At 42.5% G+C, this 21666-nt stretch overlaps 1 protein-coding gene across 1 annotated transcript in view; it reads left to right on the top strand.

The window, feature by feature from the left end:
• Positions 1-21666, top strand: part of UVRAG (UV radiation resistance associated) — a 145286-nt gene that overhangs the window by 120478 nt on the left and 3142 nt on the right. The window contains exon 14 of the mRNA XM_006021963.2: positions 6003-6094. Coding sequence (XP_006022025.1) covers positions 6003-6094 — 92 coding nt within the window. The remainder of the gene's footprint in view (positions 1-6002; positions 6095-21666) is intronic.

Here is a 21666-nt window from a genome sequence, read left to right as displayed (position 1 = left end):
CCCAATCGTTGGCTGCCACGTGGGAATAATTAAAAACTAGCCAATGGCGGGGAACGAATTTGCATACCGGTGGCGGGAACTCTTTTGCACCGTGCATTTCACTTGCAACTTGAGCAATGCACTCTGCAAAAGAAGCTGCAGAAAGGCGGGAAACTTGTCCCTGCACCGGGGTTTTCCTCTGCAACAGGAAACTCTCCTGTGCAATGAAGCTGCAACTTGGCGGGGATAATTCTGGTGCCGAAGCGCGCACAAAATCATGCCTTTGGGTCATGACAGTTCCGAATCTTTTCACACTAGCCAATAACCGCTTCTGTCTGCATTTCGAGCAGTGTAGCTGTATTAATGAATGTGAAGCAAAAAGTAAAATCAAAATGCGAGTCATTTCCCTATCCTTGTGTGAAATGCAGAAAGGAAATGAGCACAGCAAAAAGAGCTAGGATTATTTTGTTTGTTTGTTCTAATCCAAGCATTGTCATAAGTAGGTTTAAACCTTTTAAAAAATAAGTAAATGCAAGCTTTTAAAACTTCACGGTTCTTCAAATTTGACACTGTTCATAGCTGGCTACTCTCCTCTCCTCTCCTCTCCTCTTCTGCAGCACGTTATGTAGCTGTATTCTTAATCCACTAAAGGAAGGTTTCCAGGGAGGGTTTTGTTAGTGACTTGCCTGGGAGGCTGGTACATGTCCTTGATCAGACTTCGGTTATCGCCTGATTGCTCCTCTTCATGTATGCTACACATTTTTGTTCATGCTAACTTGGGGGGAAAGAAAGTTACTGCACACAAGCTGAATATTAGCAGGGAAACTGCAATTTAATGATTTATTATTGGTATATCGGCAGTTGCACACTAGCCATCCAAAGGGCCCTTAGCTACTGAAGATACATGTTTATGCTCAGGATATATGTTTTACCCTTAGCATAACTACCTTCACTTCTGAGGATACATGTTTTATCCTCATTAAACTTGAGGATAAATTTTTTTGGGACTGCTTGCAGATGTTAAAACAAAACCAAAAACCAGAAAAAGAAATGCAGTATACCAAAAGAAGTAATGCAATTCTTCAACCTGACTCTGCAGCATCTATAAAGATCGGGCACTTCAGCAGGGCTTTATGGTGCTTTTAGCCAAAGTTGATTCAATCAGCTATTAGATAAAAGTACCAAAAAAGCCCCACTAAAGTGCCCAATCTTTTACAGACATTGGGTGAGCCAGGTTGACGTAACGTGCTGCCTCCTCTGGACATGCGCAGGGCTTGGCAAGGGAACATGCCAAGTTTAAAGTAAAGCACGGGGTGTTTGGGGGTTTTTATTTTTTTTATTTTTAAACATCTGGAAGCCCCTGTGCCCTGAAATGAAAACAGGCATGTTTTCCTCTAGATAATTGGGGTGATGGAGTTATAACACTCAACTAGAACAAATGTTAGCTTGCATCCAACGTCAAATTATCATTTTAAATGGCAGTAGCAGGACTAGTTGCTTAACCACTCTAGTTGAAGGGACGAGAATTCAATGCTGTTGTCACAAGGTGAAAGCCTTTCTTCCTGCTAATCCCCAGCGTTACCTGTAGTATGTGTTTTATATTTAATTGTAATGATTAGCTGCTTTTTTTTTTTTTGTATACCAACACCAAAATATTTGTATAGTATTTTAGAAATGATACAGACCATCTCCAGGCTGATAAGTAATTTTGATAGCGGTAAATGTAATCAGACTTGATTCACATTGGTCAGGAGGAGGTGGGAAATGGACTGGGAAATTCTGAGTTTGGCCTTTCTGGCGGGATTACCTTAGTGACCCCATTCAGTCTCATCTCCACCATTGCGTACAAGAGTTGTTATAGACCTGTTTAACTACTCTGGCACCATAACAGCAGAACCGATGGTTGGTACCACAGTAAAGCATCCTAGGTAGGAACAGTTGTCTCCATTGAAATGTCTCAGCAAGTCGCTTCATCTGGACTTTCCAGGTCTTGTGTGGCTTCTGTGTTGTTTGAGCCATGTTCTCTGTATTCAGAAAGCAGCAGAACGATTGCTGTCAGTTGTATTTTTATTTCCTGTGCATATTGCCTAACAGCAGAGAATATAATCAGTGATTCAGGCGTATGTGGCGTGCTTCTATCTCATTTCAGGCCATGCACTGTATGGTTCAAGCAGCGTGTATCTGCTGGAGCTCAAGGCTGTCTGTGTATCAAGTTTTCTTACCCCATTTTGAATTTTGGTTTTAAAAAGGAATCTTGTGTCTGGAACTATTGTTATAGGGTGCAAATGTTAGTCTATAAATTAATTGCCACAGGACTGGCAGACACGGGGAAAATATGATTCCAGTAGTTGCTTTATTGTAAAAGCATCCATGCAGTCGCTGCCTAAGTCTTTGCCATCACAGCAAAAGCTGTTCTGCAGGCAATACCTCCTTTGTGCTCCAAGCTAAAGCTTCTGCTTTTGTTTTCATGTGATGTTAACCATAAATATCCGAACAATACAGGTTTCTATTCATTTAAAACTCTTGTAGAAGTAGGGGAATTTGATCAGTTCTGGTACGGCTCTGCATTGCCAACATGACAGTATGGAGTTCACATTTTAGCATATCTGTTTAAACGACTAAACTTTTAAACAGAGCTCAGCATGAAAGCTGCTGTTCAGTGGCATTTGTGAACTTCCTTGGTAATAGAAAACTGATTGACTAGAAACAAGGCTCTTGTTCATATTTAATACTGCATAGTCTTCCCCCCCCTCCCCATTTACAGTCCTCTGATCCTGGCTGTGTTTGAAATGGGTGCATGACTGCCTTAAAGGGAAAAATCCTTTAATCCCGTCCTTTTCATGCCTTGAAACCTTAGAATTTTAAAAGAAACTATTAAAAAAAAAATAGCTATTGCAAAGGTTTGGCTGTGGTGGGAAGACCCAACTGCAATGTCTTTGATTTTTATTGTAAATTTCTCTTTTGCTTTTGCTCTAGGCTAGTTCTTTGCTCAACCAAATCCAGTGTAATCCCATCAGGAGAGCTTGGTTGATCATGCAGTAATTTACATTGTATGGTTGTCCTAATCCAGGTTCTGTCACTGTAGCAGAAAATATGCATTGCAGCCCACCATGCCACATAGTTTTGTTCATATGGAAATAATAAACTGTGTAAAAGTGGCCTCCTGTTGCACAATCCAGTGCTGAGAATTATTTTTCCAAAGCAGTTTTTTTTTCCTTTGAAAACCTAGAAGTAACTCCCAAGACTTTCTTCCCTGAAAAATTAAAGTTTACACTGGTTTAAAACAATGGATTAGGAGAAAAATAAATTCTGATATCCATAAAGTGCTCAATTTCTATTGTGTCCAATGGAGGATGCTAATTTCCATGCAAGCACTACCAGTTACGTAGATGTATAATCCTAAAGAGCCAAGGAGTTGTTTTGACTGCGGCTAAATGAATCGGTACATTGTGCAGGTGCTAAGCATTTATTTCTCAGAAATGGCAGTGATTTCCTCTTTGTGACTTTGAACTATACTAATGGCAATATTCATTTATCACACTCAGCCTAGCTTATTCCAGTAGGCTGTGTGTTAAGGGATGTCTTTCATACTGTGAACAAAGGCTGGAGGATATATTCGGCTCCAAGACCTTCCTGGAAGTTTAGAATGCAGGATCAAATAATGGGCACGGATTTCTAGTAAATCAGTGAAACAGTTGTTTTTTATGTTTTTTTAGTAAGCATAAATACATAAACGAGGCAGAAGGTGGCAAGGGTCTCAATGAGCATGTGTGTTATGACCAGGGATCGTGGTTTTCTATGATTAAAAAACCAAAATCACAAATACTCTAATTAAACCCCCCAAATCCGCATTTTTCCATGATTAAAATGAAGCACCACTCATATGTATGGGTGTGTATATGTACATATGTGTGTATGTGTACACGTATGTATGTATATGTACGTGTGTGTATAGTATCAGCTCAACACAATGTTTTATTGATATATTTACACTTTTAATGCAATTTGGAAGCCTACCAGTGCCTCAGTCACTATAATAAAATAAATTCTAAATGCCTATAAATTTGGATTTTTTTTTATCATGGACACTCAGAGCCCCTCTGCCCCCTGCACTCACCAGGATGCAGATCCAGCCTAGGCTGTGCTCCGCCCCCGCCCCCTTTCCCTCACTGCTTTGTGGCCCTGAGCAGCCCTGATATACTGGTGCCCTGGCCATGCATTGAGCTTCCCCATCGCACTCTGTCCTGCCACGCCAGGTCTCACCTGGGGGGAAGGGCAGCAGGGCGGGGGAGCCCCAATCCTGCAGCGGGCAGCCTGCACCTGCCCCGTGCACATATCTGGGGGGTGTGTGCCTTTCATTTCCCCCCTGGGAGTGCGTGCAGCAGTAGGAAGCTCCCCCTCCGCCCGGCTGCCCTCTGGACAAGCCACCCATGCCTCCGTCCCACTTCCTGCCTGGGCCCTGCGGCTGCACATGGTCCTGGGCCCCAAGCCCCATGCACTGTCCCAGCTGGGCAGCATCCCCAGCCATGCCCAATGGGGGCCTCAATCCCTCCCACTTCCCCCTCCGGACTTATCTGCAGGAGCTGCTCTCCAGACTGCCTGGCTTTCATGTGCCCCCTGCTGACCACTGTCCCCCCCCAGCCCCTTGCAGACTGGAATTCTGCCAGCTTGCAAGGGGAAACCCACAGTGTCCCATCCCATGTTTTTCCCCTTAAAATGAGAAAATCCAGTTTATAATGCGTTTTTCCACGACGAATGGAAAACCCAGATCCCTGGTTACGACTTGCAGTAGGCCTTTCTAAACCCTGTTACCCAAGTGGTTTAAGTGGATGATGGCCTATGTTTTGTGGATTTATCCAGTGTGGCCCAGTGAGAGTACTTGTTCCATAAAACCTTTCTGCCTCCCGGGTTCTCTCCCGGCGACGGCAGTTATAGCATTAACAACTGTTGATGCTGCTGACTTACCACTGCTGAATGGTAGTTCTACATATACAAATTTTCTAATTAAACTACTTAAACTTCTCAGTAACTACCTTTTCATAATTCCAAGTGTACTTCTCCTAAGAGGTACTAAATTTCCAGAGGATAAGTTAGACACTGGCACTGAGGCAGCTACATTAGGTCTGTGCCTCAGCAGATTATTATTCTCAGAGATGGGAGGATGGAAAAATATCACATCTTTTAAGAAAGCTCATTCACTGAACGTTGGGCCGCCTCCATCAGCTAGTATTTGTATGCGCTTTTGAATTAGTATGCTAATCGGGGGATTCAGGTGAGTTAATGTAATAACGTGTCCCCCACCCCCCCCAACGCACTATAATAACTACTTTGTTTGTAATGCATCTCTATTTGCTGTGCCAAATATGTCAAAACTAGTAGGTAGCTAAGGATACAACAGAAGTCAGACTTATTTTTTTGCATAAATAAGTTGCTGTGGTCAAAATTATAAATGTCACATGGAGGAATTAATATGTGAAAGTTCATTATCAGGATTGGATATTATGAGGATAATTCCTAATGCACCATCCCAAAAACGTACCTCTTAGTTTAGCATAGATCAGGGTAATATTTTCATAAAAACAGACAATGCTTGGCTACCCATGTGTAAACAATTTTTGCTGTTTTTGAGCCAATGAATGTTGGAATGCAGCACTGAAATATAAGCCCCCCATGTTTTATCAACCCACTTTACAGGGAGACCACATTCCATAGTGTGCAGGAAACAAAGCAGTTATACTGTAATAAGGATTAATGACCAGGTTGACTGATTATTTTATCATTGTCCTCAGGGCTTTTGCTAATCCATTATTATGGAGCTTTGCATTTAAAATGTTCCTAAAGGATAGCAAACTTATGACTTCCTTTTCCTCCTCCCCCTTGCCCCTCAGTTTGAATTGATTTAGCTATCCTTTAACTCTTATTCAGAAACCTAGTGAATAACCTGTGCATCCTCTACATCCAGTTTTGAAATCTAGTGTAGAACTCGGAAAGCCCTACTAATTCTAATAATTCTGTCTTTGTAGCTTAGGTATCAACATGGACTGGGTACTCCAGATCTAAGGCAAACTCTTCCTAACCTGAAAAACTTCATGGAGCATGGGCTAATGGTCAGATGGTAAGTGCCTCTTTTATCGATTAGAAACTACAGCAAATTTTAGTTCATCCAGATTTTTTTTTTTTGGTGGCATGTGCTCTGCAGCTCCCTTTCACAATGAAAGTTCTTAAACGCTGTCAGTATGGAGTACATCATAGCAAACTCTCCTTTCCTCCTCCTGGTAATGGCATTATATGCCAGTGAAAACATTTCAAGATAAGGTTTAGGACCTAAAACTCTGGACCAGTCAGGCAAGTTTAATCATTCCATTTTCTTTGTATTTGGGGGACACTAAAAGAAGTACTTTCCAGTAGTAAGGTAACTTCCAGGGGGTGAGATGATTTTCATTCAGGAAGCCAACGCCTGAAATAGCATGGGGCTTTAGATTGGTCACCACCTTCAATTAAATGATAAAGCACCATCAGAAACCAGTAGAGAACAGGTGAATTAAGATCAGTACAGTTCATAGTATTAAATGGGGAACCATATTGTGCAATACCTGAACCTGAGTTGCCTTCAAGGATAGTATTAGGGGTGTGCGAAATGGGCCATATTCAATTTCAGATTTGGCCTGAATCGAAGACAGTGATTTGATTAGTTGATTCGGATCACTGTCCCGATTTGATTCGGCCGAATCTGAAGCTGAAGATTCGATGTTGATTCGTAGAAAAAGCAATTCAGCCATAGATGCCGCTTTAAATGTTTTTTCTACATACCTCGAGGTACCAGGCACAGCTCGTGAATGCTGCAATGCTGGGGCGGATGGAGCATCCCACAGGAGCGTGCCCCCCACGCACCTCCCCGGCTCGGCAATCAGCTGCAGGAGGGCTTCAGGTGTCCCCCCAGACCCAGAAGGCACTAGTCACCAAGCCAGAGGATGTGGTGAGGGGGGTTCCCCATGTGCTCCCCAGTGGACTGAAAGTGCTTCTGGTCCACTTCCGGGTCCGCTGCCAAGCACGCTGGGACTCTTTTCCCTCCTCCCCCCCGCTTCCGTGGGACGCTTCAGCTGCCCCAGCATCTCGGTATTCACAAGCCTCCTGGTACCTTGAGGTATGTAGAAAAAATATTTAAAACTGCGTCTATGTCCAGATCATCGAATCTCTGAATCAATTCAGAAGGTTCCAATTCGATTCAGAGAGAGATTAAAGGGTCTCTTGATTCGATTCAGAGATTCGGCCACCGAATCAGGCCGAATCTGTGCTGAATTGAATCGGCGACCAAAGTGTCGCGCAGCCCTAGATAATATCCTGTCTGTCATCTCAAACAATCCCATTACTATATTGCAGGGGCTGGACCCAATGATCTCACGAGGTCCCTTCCAGCCCTAAAATGTTGTGAATCTATTCATGAGTTTGCAGTGCACAAATGGTTATCACAGAACTCCCTTGAAACCCTCTAGATAACTCTCTTACCAGCCATGGTCTCAACTCCTAAGTGCATTAGGCTTTATCAATGCCCCTAGGTCAGCTTGGCACTGGAAAAGAAAAGCTACTGCGCTCTGAAGCTAGACAGCTGTATAGAACAGAATACTGCAAATAAATCTCTTTGGTGTCTGTGAAGGCATTTACTGTAATGTTTAAATAATGCTTCTGTATTCCAGACTCTTGTTAATTCTCTTGCCCCGGCAGCTTTGCATAAAACATTGGACAGCAGAGGTGATGGAAGCAAACCTTGGGGAACGCTGTGTGACTGTCCCTGGCTTGGATGGGTAGTTTCTCAACTCCATCTTTGCAAAACAGGGTGTCACCCTTCAGCCATAGCACAGTGTCTTCCTTCTATGTCCTATTGTCCTGGGTTGAAACAAATGCTACCTTGGCTTAATTTGCGTGGAAGGGCTACTAAGGGATCGATCAGCTATGTGGAAGAAAGACTGAACACAATAACAGCCTTACGCAGATAATATTCTTCCCTCTACAAAACGTCCTTGAAGTTTTCTAGATAATTTCTTTCTGGAGTTCACTTTCTCAGCCATGAAGTTCGTGCCTGCCCTGCAGCCTTTAATAGTGACAAGACAGAGGATCATAGGAAGTATCATACTGGGTCAGACCAACTGTCCATCAAGCCCAGTATCCAGTCTGACAGGCGTAACAAGGCAGCCAGATGCCCGGGACAGTGGGATGCATGGGGTCAGCAGTGACTTTCCTGGCTGCTGCTGTGCTGCCAGTGCAATTGCACAGTTGTGGCAACTGCTGTTATTTTTCTGCCCCCTTAACCCCCCAAATTATGCCCAGGGTTGCTGCCCCGGTTGTCCCCTGCTAGTTAAGCTGCTGCTGACAGTGGCAGTAATGAGTATACGACCAGTTTTTATCTCGAGTGATATATCCCCTGTCATACCCTCCCTGGTGGTTTAGACCTAGTAAACCTCACTAATGGTCTATGAACACAGTTGTCCTTTCTAGCCCTTATTTATGCCTTTTGCAGGGGGAAAGGATAAGAGTTTTTAAGGCCAACACCTAGGTCTTTACCTGTTTTGTCTCCCACTAGAAATCAGGGCACTTTACAGCATATTTCGTGAAAGGTATACTGATTAATAAGTGACCTAGATTACTGTCCAAATCTGATTTAGTTGTGTTTGAAAGATAATGTACGCAATGGAAAGGTAAAATATGGAAATACAAAATTATACTAAGCATCATGGATGGGAATAAGCACCAACACCAATATGATGTAAAAGATTATTGGGTTAAAACTCAGCAGAATCTATGGAATACAGATTTTTTTTTCCCTGTGCCAATTAATCCCAGATACGTAACACAAATGATTTCAACAGAGCAATCCCATGCACGACTACAGACTGGGGATTGACTAGCCAGGCAGCAACTCTGCAGAAAAGGACCTGGGGTTACAGTGGACAATAAGATGGATATGAATCAGCAGTGTGCCCTTGCTGCCAAGAAGACTGATGGCATTGTGGGCTGCATTGGTAGGAGTGTTACTAGCAGGTGAAGGGAAGTGATTATTCCCCTCTGTTCAGCACTGGTGAGGCCACATCTGGAGTACTGTGTTCAGTTTTGGGCCCCTCACTACTGGAAGGATGTGGACAAATCGGAAAGAGTCCAGCGGAGGGCAATGAAAAAGGTTTAGGGACTGGAAGATGTGGCTTATGAGGAGAGGCTAAGAGAACTGGGCTTATTTAGTCTGGAGAAGAGAAGACTGAGGGGAGATTTAATAGCAGCCTTCAGCTACCTGCAGGGGGGTTCAAAAGAGGATGGAGCTGGGCTGTTCTCAGTGGTGGCAGATGACAGAACAAGGAGCAATGGGCTCAAGTTGCAGCAAAGGAAGTTGAGGTTGGATATTAGGAAAAAAATTCTCACGAGGGGGGTAGTAAAACACCGGAACAGGTTACCCAGAGAGATTGTGGAATCTCCATCCTTGGGGGTTTTTAAGACCCGGCTAGACAAAGCCTTCCCTGTGTTAATCTAGTTGGGGCTGGTCCTGCTTTGAGCAGGAGGTTGGAGTAGATGACCTCCTGAGGTCCCCTTCAACCCTAATTTTCTGTTTCTATGACTTACCCTTAAAGGCCAACCTGTTTTGAATACCCTTTGGAGAGCGTGTTAGAGCCCTGGCAGAAAGAGAACAGGGCTCTGACCTGATTTCTGAAAGGCTTATATCTACCTAATAGTATTGTAAAGGGAGTCAAATTTTCAGTCATGTTTCAGCACAGATGGGGTAAGTGTTCTTTAAGATGGATTAAACAGGAATAATTTTCAACATCCAGACACACAATACTAGATATTCCTTTTTTGCTTTATTTGCCCTTTGCTTTGAAGTGCCAATGATGGAATCCTTCATTATCCATTCTGGGACTTTGTCTTTACAGAGATGAGTATTTCTCGGAGTGATGTACACGGTCATTAGCAAGACGAAACACATTTTTGGCTGACTGATATTTCAAAACATGTATGAATATGAGGCATAGTTCTCTGGGAGTATCGTATTCCCCCAAAGAGTGTCTATGCCTCATTTCATTCTCGCCTCTGAGGTTTGCAATGCATAGTTGTTCTCTCTTTTTAGGGCTAATGATTCTAAACAATCCTTCCTAGTACTTCCTAATAATATAAATGGAAATGGGCCTTTTCAGGGAGCCGTACTCAAGGGGGAGATAATGGACCAGATTTTCAAAGTCAGACATTTGCAATTGTGTGCATATACACTTGAGTGCAAATATACCATGTGTGGCTAATATGTGGTTCTGTACGCCTAAGCAAACACACACCACCAGCGACTACATGAAGATTGTCAGAATAAACTGGGTGAGCGGTCTCCTTCTGACTGGATAGTCCATAGCAAAGGTGTCTGCTAAGGTACTTCCAGGTTGCTTTTTGTCGCTTTCTAATTTGGAAGTGTGCATTTCCTTATCTGGTCCAGTTCTTCTTTTAATTCGTCTTCCCAGTAATTGTCATTGAGTCTTTTGTTTTCTGTTTTAGACCACTGGTTCTGAATAGTAGTAGTGGTAGGAGTAGTAGATTTGGGGTATTCTTCCATAAGTGTTTTTAATTTGGGGGACCCCAGTTGAGAACTCCTGTTGTGCTACCTTTGCTTATGTCGGTGGCCACTTGTACGTGTGACAGGGGTTTAGTTCCCTAAATTGAAACAGTGAGTTTTAAATTGTGACGATTAAAAACCCACCGTTTTAATTGAGGAGCTTCCATCGCTGTTACGGTGAGGGGCCCGATCCTGCTCTCACCCCCCCATGGAGCCTGCCTGCCTCTCCCATAGCTGTGGGGCACGAGCTGCCAGTGGGCCAAGCAGCCCTTGTGCTACGGGGGCCTGGTTCTTTCCTCCATGGCGGTGCCCCCCTCATCACGTGTACAAGCACCCAGTGGTTCTCAACTGGAGGGATGCTGGTATCACCACTGCAGCGAAGTGGACCAGCTCCGTGTGTCTCTAGATAAGCAGGTAGGAGTTGCTACTTCTGCCGCAGCCCTTCTTGGTCATCGTCCCCATCCCTCCCACTCCCTCTGGAAGCAGGCATGTGGCATGGTTCAACCTCACCTCACACCTCTGTTTCTGGGGGGAGTGTTAGGGGTCAGACTGGGGAGGGCTGCAGCTGAATTGGTTGGTCAAGATCAGTTATAATGACAGATTAAAAAAAAAAATCTTTAAAAAATAAATGCAATATAGAATAAACTAAGTCTTGCTTAAAGAAAAGGTCTTGCAGTGTCTTTAGAAGATGCTATTGAATGAATGAATAAATGAACATTGAATGATTGGCAGTGTGTCACCTTTTTAGCTCCTTTTTAATGCTTTTGCTAGCCTTTTTCTATTAAATTAGGGTATAGGGAACAATCATGAATTCAAAGGGAAACCATGACTTTTTATTATAGATCCGATTCACTTAGGCTAACGTACCTATTCAAGTATCCCATATGTGAACGAATAATTCTTTGTTTACTGCCAATAACTAACTCTGATTTCAAGTTTTCTATTGGGAGTCCCTCCTTGTAGGTTAAAAGTCCTGGGATTTGTCTGTACTGCGGGTTAGAGGTGGGATGGGGAGGCAAACTCTGACTTTTCTACCAGTGCAAATCTCTAATGCACCCATGCAGAAACCCACTGGACCGGGAGTAAATTTCCAAGATATACACCTTATCTTTAAAATATCTTCACTTTATGCACAGCAAAATGCTTTATATTAAAAGCATGCCTAATGCACAAAACTTGTACCACTGCCCCTGTCTACGGTACATGGAAGAAAGCAACTGAATTGGTCTAGTTGTTCTGGTGCACAGCCCGGTTTCTTGAGACTAACTTGGCCTTTTAGGAAGACCATTCTAGTAAGACGCTCTTGGAAACCTGTGAATTGTCTTGCAAAATCTTTGGGTAGAGGCGATCTCTTTTATTAGACCAACTTAATAATAAAAAATATCACCTCTACCCAAAGCTTCACCTGCCTTTTGTGCTCAGATTGACAGGGCTGCTGCCTAGGTCCCTGTGAATTGTCTTTGCATTTCAATTGGCCAAGCCTACAGTTTTGATTGTGTCGGTAATAATAATGGAGAGAATACGTTAATAGATTAAAAGAAATGCAAAACCCTTGGTTCAGAGATGATACCTTTCATTAGACTAACTAAGAAATTGCAAAAAAAATAAAGCACTTGGTACTTAAATGAAGCCATTCATTTTCTGGTCAGAATGCTCTGACATAAATCTGTTTTATGAATTGCACTGGGCTCCGTTACCACCGTACTTCATGAATACTGCACATGTTCCACGCATGCTGTTTGCATCCGTCTTCCGCACTTCTTTGCGGCTTAAAATAATTAGGCACGGTTTTATAGAAACCACCTTAGCAGAGCAATAGGGTGGCTTTATACCAACTAGCTTAACATGCTTCTATGCATCAAGATCCAGTATATGCACTTACACGTGTTCCTACCCTGTCCCTGCCCCGAACCTCTGTGGGCACTTTGAATACTGTGCATGCCCCGTTGTCCGCTAGGGGCCGTCATGTTCTTTCTTTTAGTCACTGTTGTGATACAGTCTTATAAGAGAAACCAGCCTTGCAGAGGTGCAGCTGTCTTCTGCTACTAATCCCATTGCAGCACCTGGATGCCCTGGAAGTGTTAGGGGAGATTAAATGCTTCATTCAGCTTCACTTTTTCTCAAGATAGGCATCAGCTTACATTTGAGAATACCTGTCACCTCTTTAAAACAACCTAACTTTCTGCAAAAGATCCTTTCCCCTAAATTCCTGTCTGGATTAGTTTGGCAACCACCCGTTGAGTGTATCTGTTTGAGAGGCATTTTTTTCCCCTTCTTTTTAGCATGATGTTTCGCAAATTCCTTTGTTCAGCTTGTAGCCCTAAGACTGCCCTTAACCCCATTGTAAGTCTGCAGCATGTCTAGGTATCTGTGGGTCAGGCTTTAATTTCCCCATGGTGTTACTTCTGCATCTCTCTGCCTGGTGAGATTTGTGTTGCTTTGGTTTCTCCAGGAGAGTGCAAATGATTAATGCACGTGTTTTCTCATCTCGACAGAAATGATTTGCTGCTTTGAATTTGCAAGCTTCCAAATGCTCAGGTTCCCCAGTGGCTCCTCTCCTGGCATCTGTATTTTGTTGTGTTTACATATTTCCTCTGAAAAACATTATTTTTTTTTTTATACGTGATGTATAAAATACGTTATGTATTTATTTTCCGTCTGCAGGCAACATCAAGCTAGAGTTGGCAGTGTCTACACACTGTTATGGCAGTCATGGAGGAAAGCACTGGAACAGGTTACCCAGAGCAGTGGTGGAGTCTCCATCCTTGGAGGTTTTTAAGACCCGGGTAGACCAAGCCTTGGCTGGGATGATGCAGTTGGGGCTGGTCCTGCTTTGAGCGGGGGGTTGGAGTAGATGTGACCTCCTGCGGTCCCTTCCAGCCCTCATTTTCTGAGATTCTTACAGAATTGCAAGACTTGCATTTCTTCTAAGGCTGGAGGTAGACTCGTTTGTTTGTTTTTAAGGTGAAAGACAAGAAGGCAAAATTGCTGATTAACCTATCCACATTATGGTTCTCTAAGTTTCTTTTGTTTCCTTTGAAAATAATTCTGTTTCCACATTGTCTTTGTCTTAGAGTTTAAGTGGCTTCCAGAAAAGCAGCTTCTTTTCAAGAGCAGTTTTTGCTGATGTGGAGGGCCCTGTACAGCCATATTATCCTTAAGATCTCATTCTCTAGGGTATTTTCTTGCTTTGGCTTCTGAGGATTACTGAAACTTAGACTGTATAATCTTGAGAGAGAACAGTTGTTTATATTCCTCTTCATGGAAGGAGCTGTTTCTCTTTCACAGATCAGGCTCTTTGAAGCACTGTGAAGTTGAAATCAAATCTAAGCCTTCCCTTATGAGTTTCGCTCTTCTGTACAATTTCTGTTTAGTCAAGTTGTGCAGCATCCCTAGAAAAGTAGGTGAGATGCCATAAAAGCAGCACTAGCAGCTAATGAAGAATGCATTTTAGATTCATGCTGTCTAGTAAACGAATAGACAACATGATGCATTAAACACCTCTGATGAGCACAAAAAGCTCCTTTAGATTCGGTTTTTAGTCGGTGTTTAGGGAAGTCTCACTTTTATACCACGTACTACAAGTTTTCCCACAAGGCATCACTTGGTCTCAGTGATCTAGTCATCAAATTACGTGCCTAAAAGTTGCTCTTCGTTTCATACTGCCGGGTTCAAGAGACAGATAAAACGTAGCGTTTGCTGAGTTTCGAAAACTCTGGTAGCTTAATTTATGAACTTTTTAAACAACTTATGTCAGGATTTCTTAGGTGCCAAAGACGTAATTTCACCTTAACTTCGTATTGGCGGCCTCCTTTTGGCACCTTTTGCATCCCTGTCATGCATTGTGCATTATTTAAGCAGTAATCCTTAAGAAGGTGAGAAACTATTATTGCTTTTTAGCACAGCTGACATGATATTGGCTCCGAGCTGTGGCTGGAGCTTCAAACATTTCAAATGGCTGTAAACCAACTTAAACACCTTCATTTAGAGTTCTTACTGCCATGAGGTCATCGTTTGCAACAAAAAAGATCAAATGGTGTTTAAGTTATTTTTTTAAAAGTATTCTCATACCATAGCGCTGTAGCTGTGGATTTTGGCACCTGGCCAGTCTATCAAGATTTAGTATTTTGACCAGCTGTGATCTAGTAATGTTCCTCAGAGGAAACATTTGGTAAGGAGGGAAAGACACATATTTGAGACTGTGAATTGTATTCCGTCTTTCATAACGCTTTACAGTTTCTGAGAGCCTGTTACAGGCAGATTAAATAATCACAAGTGAATCTGATTAAAGGAACATTTTTACATATAGCTGTGAATAGATCGCAACTCAAATCTCTTGACTTGGGGAGGAGGGGGGAAAGAAGAACCTTTGAAATACGGTGGAGAAACAGATTTTTGAAAATCTTGAAATTCTCATGTTTGTATTGCAGCATAGCTGAATTCCTGTCTCTTGCATAATAGTTGCTTGTAAGAGTATTCAGAGGGTTCTACTACCAGTTGGTTAAGGAAGAATACTCTATACAGACTATAAGGGAAACAGCAGGGTTGTCACAGATACGTGCTTTATGTTTGAGCGGCTGGTAATGTAACTTCATGTAGCTTGTAAGGCATAAATGCTTCTTATAATTTGGCATTTGAGATTTGGACACAGGTGAAACATTCAGATTCTGCCAGGGAGGTAAGGCTGTATGTGTAATGCCCTGTAAATGTGAGTCTGCTTCTTCATTTTTATTTATAAGTTCCTTTTCACAGCACCAGTTCCTTTTTGCCCCTCAGCTCACTGACTCCAACCTGGTCTAGGCTGATGATTGAAAGTCATTATGGTCACATGGCAATTCACCAAGTCGTTTCACTGGTTTTGGGCCACTCGTGTAGACAGGTGTCAACATCTGTTTGCACTATCAGAAGATGAGCCAAGTACCTTCAGTTGAAGGTCAAACCAGCTCACCTTTAGAAGTAGTTCGGGTTAGGGTTTATAACTTAGCACAACATTGTGGGAATTCCTTTTATGCTGTCACCATCCATCCTTTACCATTTATATAATCCATCCTTTACCCGTTTTATAAATAGACTTCTATCTCCAAAGCTGCTAGGCAGCTAAATTTCACACCTTTTTCAAAAAGAACAAAATTCTGTCCACGAACGTTACTGAATTCAACAGTACATTAGCCTGAGTTTATGAATGGACTACACTACTTAATCACTTGCATAACTAACTTGCTCTTTGCCTAAAATCCAAAACTAATCAGTTATTGTTTGCTGGACAACACCTAGTTAGGGAAGGCATATACTGCAAATTCACTCACTACCATATGTGGTATTTTAAGGACTCTCTTGTAGGCAGTAACCTACTTACACTTCTCTAGATGCAAAACACTTTTATTTTTAAGGTTGTAGAAAATCAATCTTACTTCTGTACCTTCTCTTTTAGGTTGTGATTGCAGGCTGCTGTGCAGTTGATGGCTTTACTTAATCAAACACAGAAGTATTTATTTTGCAAGTAAAGTAAAAGGAAAATGCTAAGCCATAGTGAAACGGGAAACTCGAGAATAAGAAAAGCAAGTAGATACTCTCTGATAGTTCTGTTTTCTTATAAAGTGTGTGCTCACCCCCTGAGTTGCTCAGTCCTTAGCAAATAATCCTTGGTGCATCTCCACTTATGTGAAATGACATCAAGGATGAATTTGTCCTAAATTTGCTGCAGTGAGAATACAAATGTTCAGTTATATGTTTTTGGTTTTTTTTCTCCCCAGTACTTTTAGAATTCATTAATTGTCCCTGCTGTTTTATTTAGCGATTCCCAGTGATGCATTTCCTCTACGACACGGTCATTCACAGATTGCAGAAGTACAGTACCTGTTGTTTTTCCTTAACTACTATATGAAAAGTATGTGGAGAAAAGCCCTGCTTAATCTTTTCACTCTGGGAGCGTAGCTGCAGCTTATGCTGTCTGCCTGAGTGCCCCCTTTTCCTATCACTTCCTATCACTCTATTGGTTAAGGTTGGTCCTTCTACCCCCTTGCCATTGTTTGGTCCTGTTCATATAACTGCAGCATGCTTAGCTTGCTTTCTGCCTTGCCGGAGACAGGGGGGGAATGGCTTGCAGCAAAATGATTGCAATTTCCCGCTTGGAGAAACTGAACGTTTAAAAGCGGGAGTTATTCCAGTTACACTTGTTAATTGTTCAGCAGTGTGTCCATTGGCATTTGCTGAGTAAAAGAGATTCTCTTGTAACTTCTGCCCTCTCCATCTCTGATTTGTTACTCCTTAGTTGTATCTGAAACTAAGCCTGACCCAGTAATTAGACTGCTAGGAGTGGATCCCTAAGGGCTTCACTGGAGGGGTTCTCAAGAGCTGGCCTGCTTGGATCTGATTGAAGTATCCAAGCCTTAAATTGTAAGATCTAGGGATGGGGTTATGTCATTTTTATGTACTCGGCAAGGTGTCTAGCTTGACTTTTGAACCCTGTAAAAGTGTGCTCCAATTCTTTTCATTAGTTCATCTGTTTACCATTCAGAAAATGTAGCCAGAGATGACTTTCCCCATGGAGCTGGAAACTACAGCAGCCTGTGCGCTCTTAAAAGAATTGGGAAGCTATTTTGCAAGCGTTAGAAATTAATTTTTATACTGCTGCTGTGCTTGGCTATTAAGATCACTTTGTGTGAATATCTGACTTGGGAAGAGAACAGAGTCCCTTCTCTGTGTCTGCGAACTATGCTTTTTAAAGTCCTGGAGCTCAATAACACGTTGGCTTAAATAGTCTGGTCATAACTGTATTCCCTGGTTTTCTTTTCAAATAAATAAATACAGCAAAACCTTGCTGGCTTTGCTAATGAATTCATTTCTCACTCTTTAGCTGCTAAATGCCTCTAATGTGGTTAATGTGGCATCTGTTTATGCAGCTGGCATCACAGTGTCCTAACACGAACAAATCTTCTGCAGCGTATATGCCATGCCTCGCAGTGTTTTTCTTCCGCAAGAGACAGGCCTCGTTTTGTTTGAGTGCCTTGGCTTCGTTCCATCACCGCTGGGCCAGCTCGTGCTCTCTCTGTCTGAAGCAGGGTTTTTCTGCCTCCTTTGGACAGCACTGTTCTCCTGGGGTCCCAGTGAACAGGAAGAGATTCACATTTGACTGTTGACTCCTGACATTGTTATAGAACCCAAGGAGAATGATTTCATCTCTGATTTTTGCAAAGGAAATTAATGTTGGAATCAATTCTGGGAGGAACCTACCTTTTTGAGGGGATGGGAATAAGATTAGCTCTTGAGATTGAGATGATGAGGGCAGACTGCACATAATGAATGATTATTCCCTCTTGGGCACATTAAAACCAAAAAAACAACAACTTAAAAAGATAGCATTTGTCATTGTTATTAGTAAGACTGGCAGAATTATCATGTTCTACTTCTGCGAACAGCGGAGACTCCCTGTGCTTGAAGAAGGGTGATTGCATCCGAAAGCTTGCTAAAAACTTTTTTCCAACTACTCAGTGGGTCTAATGAAAGAGATCCCACCTACCCAAAGGACCTGGCCTGCCCGTGTTCTACTTCTGATCTTACATACTGTTACTGTGCCTATAGTTACTTGAGGTCCACAAGTAATTTTAGAACAGAAACTCCTGGTGAAGTTTCATCCCTTTATTAGATCTTGTTTGAAACAAGATAAGCTGCGCGTATACCTCCAAGGACCATTTCGAGGTCACACAGCACGCTCTTGGGCTATGTAAAAATCATTGTGGTGCCTGCATTTATGCTGTTTAAACGGCTAAACCGAATGCCCAGTTGCTGTATCTTTCTGGCGTAGATGTATTCCTTCTGCAAACTGACTCCTACCATTTTTTGTTTGGTTTTTGACTCTTAGTAAGCCTCCGTCTTTAAGGTGTCCGTGGCACAAGCAGGTGACAGTGTGCCCCGTATGTAGCTGTGCTCAAATTCCTGCACCAGGAGGCATGCAGTCCTGCAGTGGGGAGAAGATTCAGGCCGTCTCCTTTGTCCTCCCCATAGACAAATGTGCCCGTTGGGTTGATCCGATTTCCCCTTTGCTCTGAGCAATTGCCCGTCATCCCCGTTCAGCCAGCAGTGAGAGTTCCCGTTCCCCCCCCGGCTACTAGGGCAGATGGGCAGGCTACTCTGGCCCCATCTATTGGGCAAGGCATGCAGCTTGTAATGAAGATAGCTTTTCACTAGATGTATGACAGTCCTGTTAAAATAGAAAGACAATAACTGGCCACCATATAATTATTCTTTATATTTAGACATGGGGAAATTTAGTATTTGTCATGTTTGTTGAAACACAAACAGTCATTTTATATTGAAAAGTAGTGTTTCTTTAAGTTGCAAGCGTGTGGTAATTAAAGAGGGAATGATCAGAATTGGATGTCACAATCCCCCTTTTAATAGCCATTTAAAGAGGTTAGTTATAATCATTTATGAGAGGTTAGTTATTTTGCTTAAGCAGTTTCAGTGACAGGCCTCTTCCCTCCAGCTCTGGACAAGTTGCTAGAGAGTGCCATAAATATGGGCTGGAATTCAGCGTTCATAAATCCTCTGGGCCCAGAGCAAATCTTCAAGTTAATGCAACTTATCTGGAAAATATCTTTTAACTTAATGCAGAGCAGAATGCTTTATATTAAAAGCATTTTACAGTTTAAACTTAATATAAAGTTTGCTTTTAATATAATGGGTGCTTTAAGCTAAAATCAGAGCAGTTGATGTCTCTCTATTCTTCTGTTTCACATTTCTTGCGCTCTTTATGTAGTTCATCTTTTCCCAAGGAAGGCTCAGCAAACCCGGAGAAAATGGAAGAAAAAGGAGACTCTTCTTAAGATGCAATGAAAAGGGAATCCGGTGCCGATACTCAGTATTGAGTATTTGGTTGCGCACTGAATCTAAAACTGTGAAAGGACTGAAAGGATATAATGGAGCTAGTTGCCACACACCTGGATAACTAAAATGCACTGCTTGTTCTCCGCCTCTCCATAGCATATCCCAATTAAGGTTCCTGCATACGTCGCACCACTTTCAAAAAGGAATCATGCCTTTTGTATTAAATTCCATTCACAGCATTAATAATTTCAGCTGTTTTGTAACAATTATCCAGGTATTAAAAGCTCACCAGATCAATAGTTTAGGTCAGTCTATAAAACTGCTTTTTGTGGCCCTTATAAACGTACTACAGAGTAAGTTTGTAGCGTGTGTTCCTTGTTTTATTAAGTACTTGTAAGGTATTTATAAGATAGAACCTTAATAAAAAGCATTAGTAAAAAAAACTTGTTTTAAAGGAGGCCTAAAGCAGCCTTGAGACCCAGAGGACAAGGCTCTGGCCTGGTAATGGGGAAACACAGAATCATAGGATTGGAAGGGACCTTGGGAGGTCACACCTATTCCAACTCCTGCTCAAAGAAGGGCCAGCCCCAACTAGATAATCCCAGCCAAGGTTTTGTCAATCTGGGTCTTAAAAACTGCCAAGGATGGAGACCCTACAACCTCTCTGGGTAACCTGTTCCAGTGCTTCATTACTCTCCTAGTGAGAGTTTTTTCCTGATATCTAACCTCAACTTCCCTCATTGCAACTTGAGACCGTTGCTCCTTGTTTTGTCATCTGCCATCACTGGGAACAGTCCAGCTCCATCCTCTTTTAAACTTCCCTTCAAAGGGAAGTCGAAACCATTTTATTTCGACTTCCGTTTCGCCATTCAAAGGGATGATGTCTCATTTTGACGGTCCATTTCGAAGCACTGTTGCATTTTGTTTCGTTGAAACTATTTCGACGTTTCGCCCATAGGCTTTAATGGGGAATCATGAAAATGCCAATAACTGTATCGTTTCGTGCCTGATTTGAATGAAAGCAGCAGGGAGGGTAGCCCCTGCTGAGGCCACAAAGCCTGTCATGTTTCAAGGCGTTAGGGAAACTGCACCTCAAACTGTTCAGAGCAAAAGTCGTGTCACTTGTAAGTATGAAGGCACAGAGAACGCTCAGTTCAAACAGTGCTTTTTATGTGTTATCCCAGCCCTCTCGCAGAGCACTGGGATTGGAAGGGACCTCAGGAAAGGATCACATTCACTGGCCAGCTACACAATCAATAATGAGAGCAGTCCTTCCTCTTCCCCCTCTCTCTCCTTTGTTTCTGTTTCCCTGTAAGCAAGCCCAGCTTCGAAACTTGAAATGTTCCAAAAGTTTCGAAATGTTTCAACTGCCCCCATTTTGTTTCGAGGTTGTTTCGAAGCCTTTTGTTTCATTTCGATTTTGCCGTTTCGAGCTCGGAACGAGTCGAAATGAAACGCCCAGCAAAATTTTGCGCAGACCTAGTAGTTAAATCCCCACTCGGTCTTCTCTTCTCCAGACTAAATAAGTCCAGTTCCCTCAACCTCTCCTCACAAGTCATGTGCCCCAGCCTCCTAACTATTGGATGTTAGGAAACAGATTCACCCAGGAGGCTGGTAACGGTTGTATTTGACCCGGCTGCATGGACATGAGTGTGTAGCCACAAGATTTTTAATGAGCAGGCATGTACCATATAGTGGCATTTACCATCCATGGTGACATGTCAGCGGAGTTGCCAACCTTGTTGTCTCATAGGCAGTGTCCATCTACCAGACTATGGTGGTGGTTTGCATCTGGCTGTTGTTGGGGTTAGAGGTGAAGGTAGATTTGCTTGTGCTCCTTTCATTAAACAAACAAAAAATAATAGTAGTTCACAAGTTACAAAAATGGACTGTGAGTCAGGATGACCTGGTTTAATCCATAGCATGGTTTACCACAACTCACTTCTGTTTTTGCTAGGCAAGGAAATGATGCTGGCATCTTGCTAACAACAATAGTATTTAAATAGCTCTGGCTACCAGAGTGTTTCTGTAGGAGAGACGAGCCTTTACATGAACAGTACAAGTTAATTTTACAGTAGTTAACGATCCTGGTGCGGGATATCCTGTAGTCTTGCAATAAGCCATGTTTGGGGGAGTTTCCACTTGAAAGTGTTTCCAGTTGCAGTCAGTTGTGCTGTCTGTTGCAAGACTTCATGATAGGAAAGTGAACTTACAGACAGCACATTCAGAAGTAGTAAGGGGTCTTGTGTGCTTATATTTTGGTACATGTTGAATCTTTGTAG

This window comes from Alligator sinensis, unplaced genomic scaffold (genome assembly GCF_000455745.1).
Source record: "Alligator sinensis unplaced genomic scaffold, ASM45574v1 scaffold1008_1, whole genome shotgun sequence".
NCBI classification, from domain to species: Eukaryota; Metazoa; Chordata; order Crocodylia; family Alligatoridae; genus Alligator; species Alligator sinensis.
This window is presented reverse-complemented; position numbering and strand designations above follow the sequence as displayed.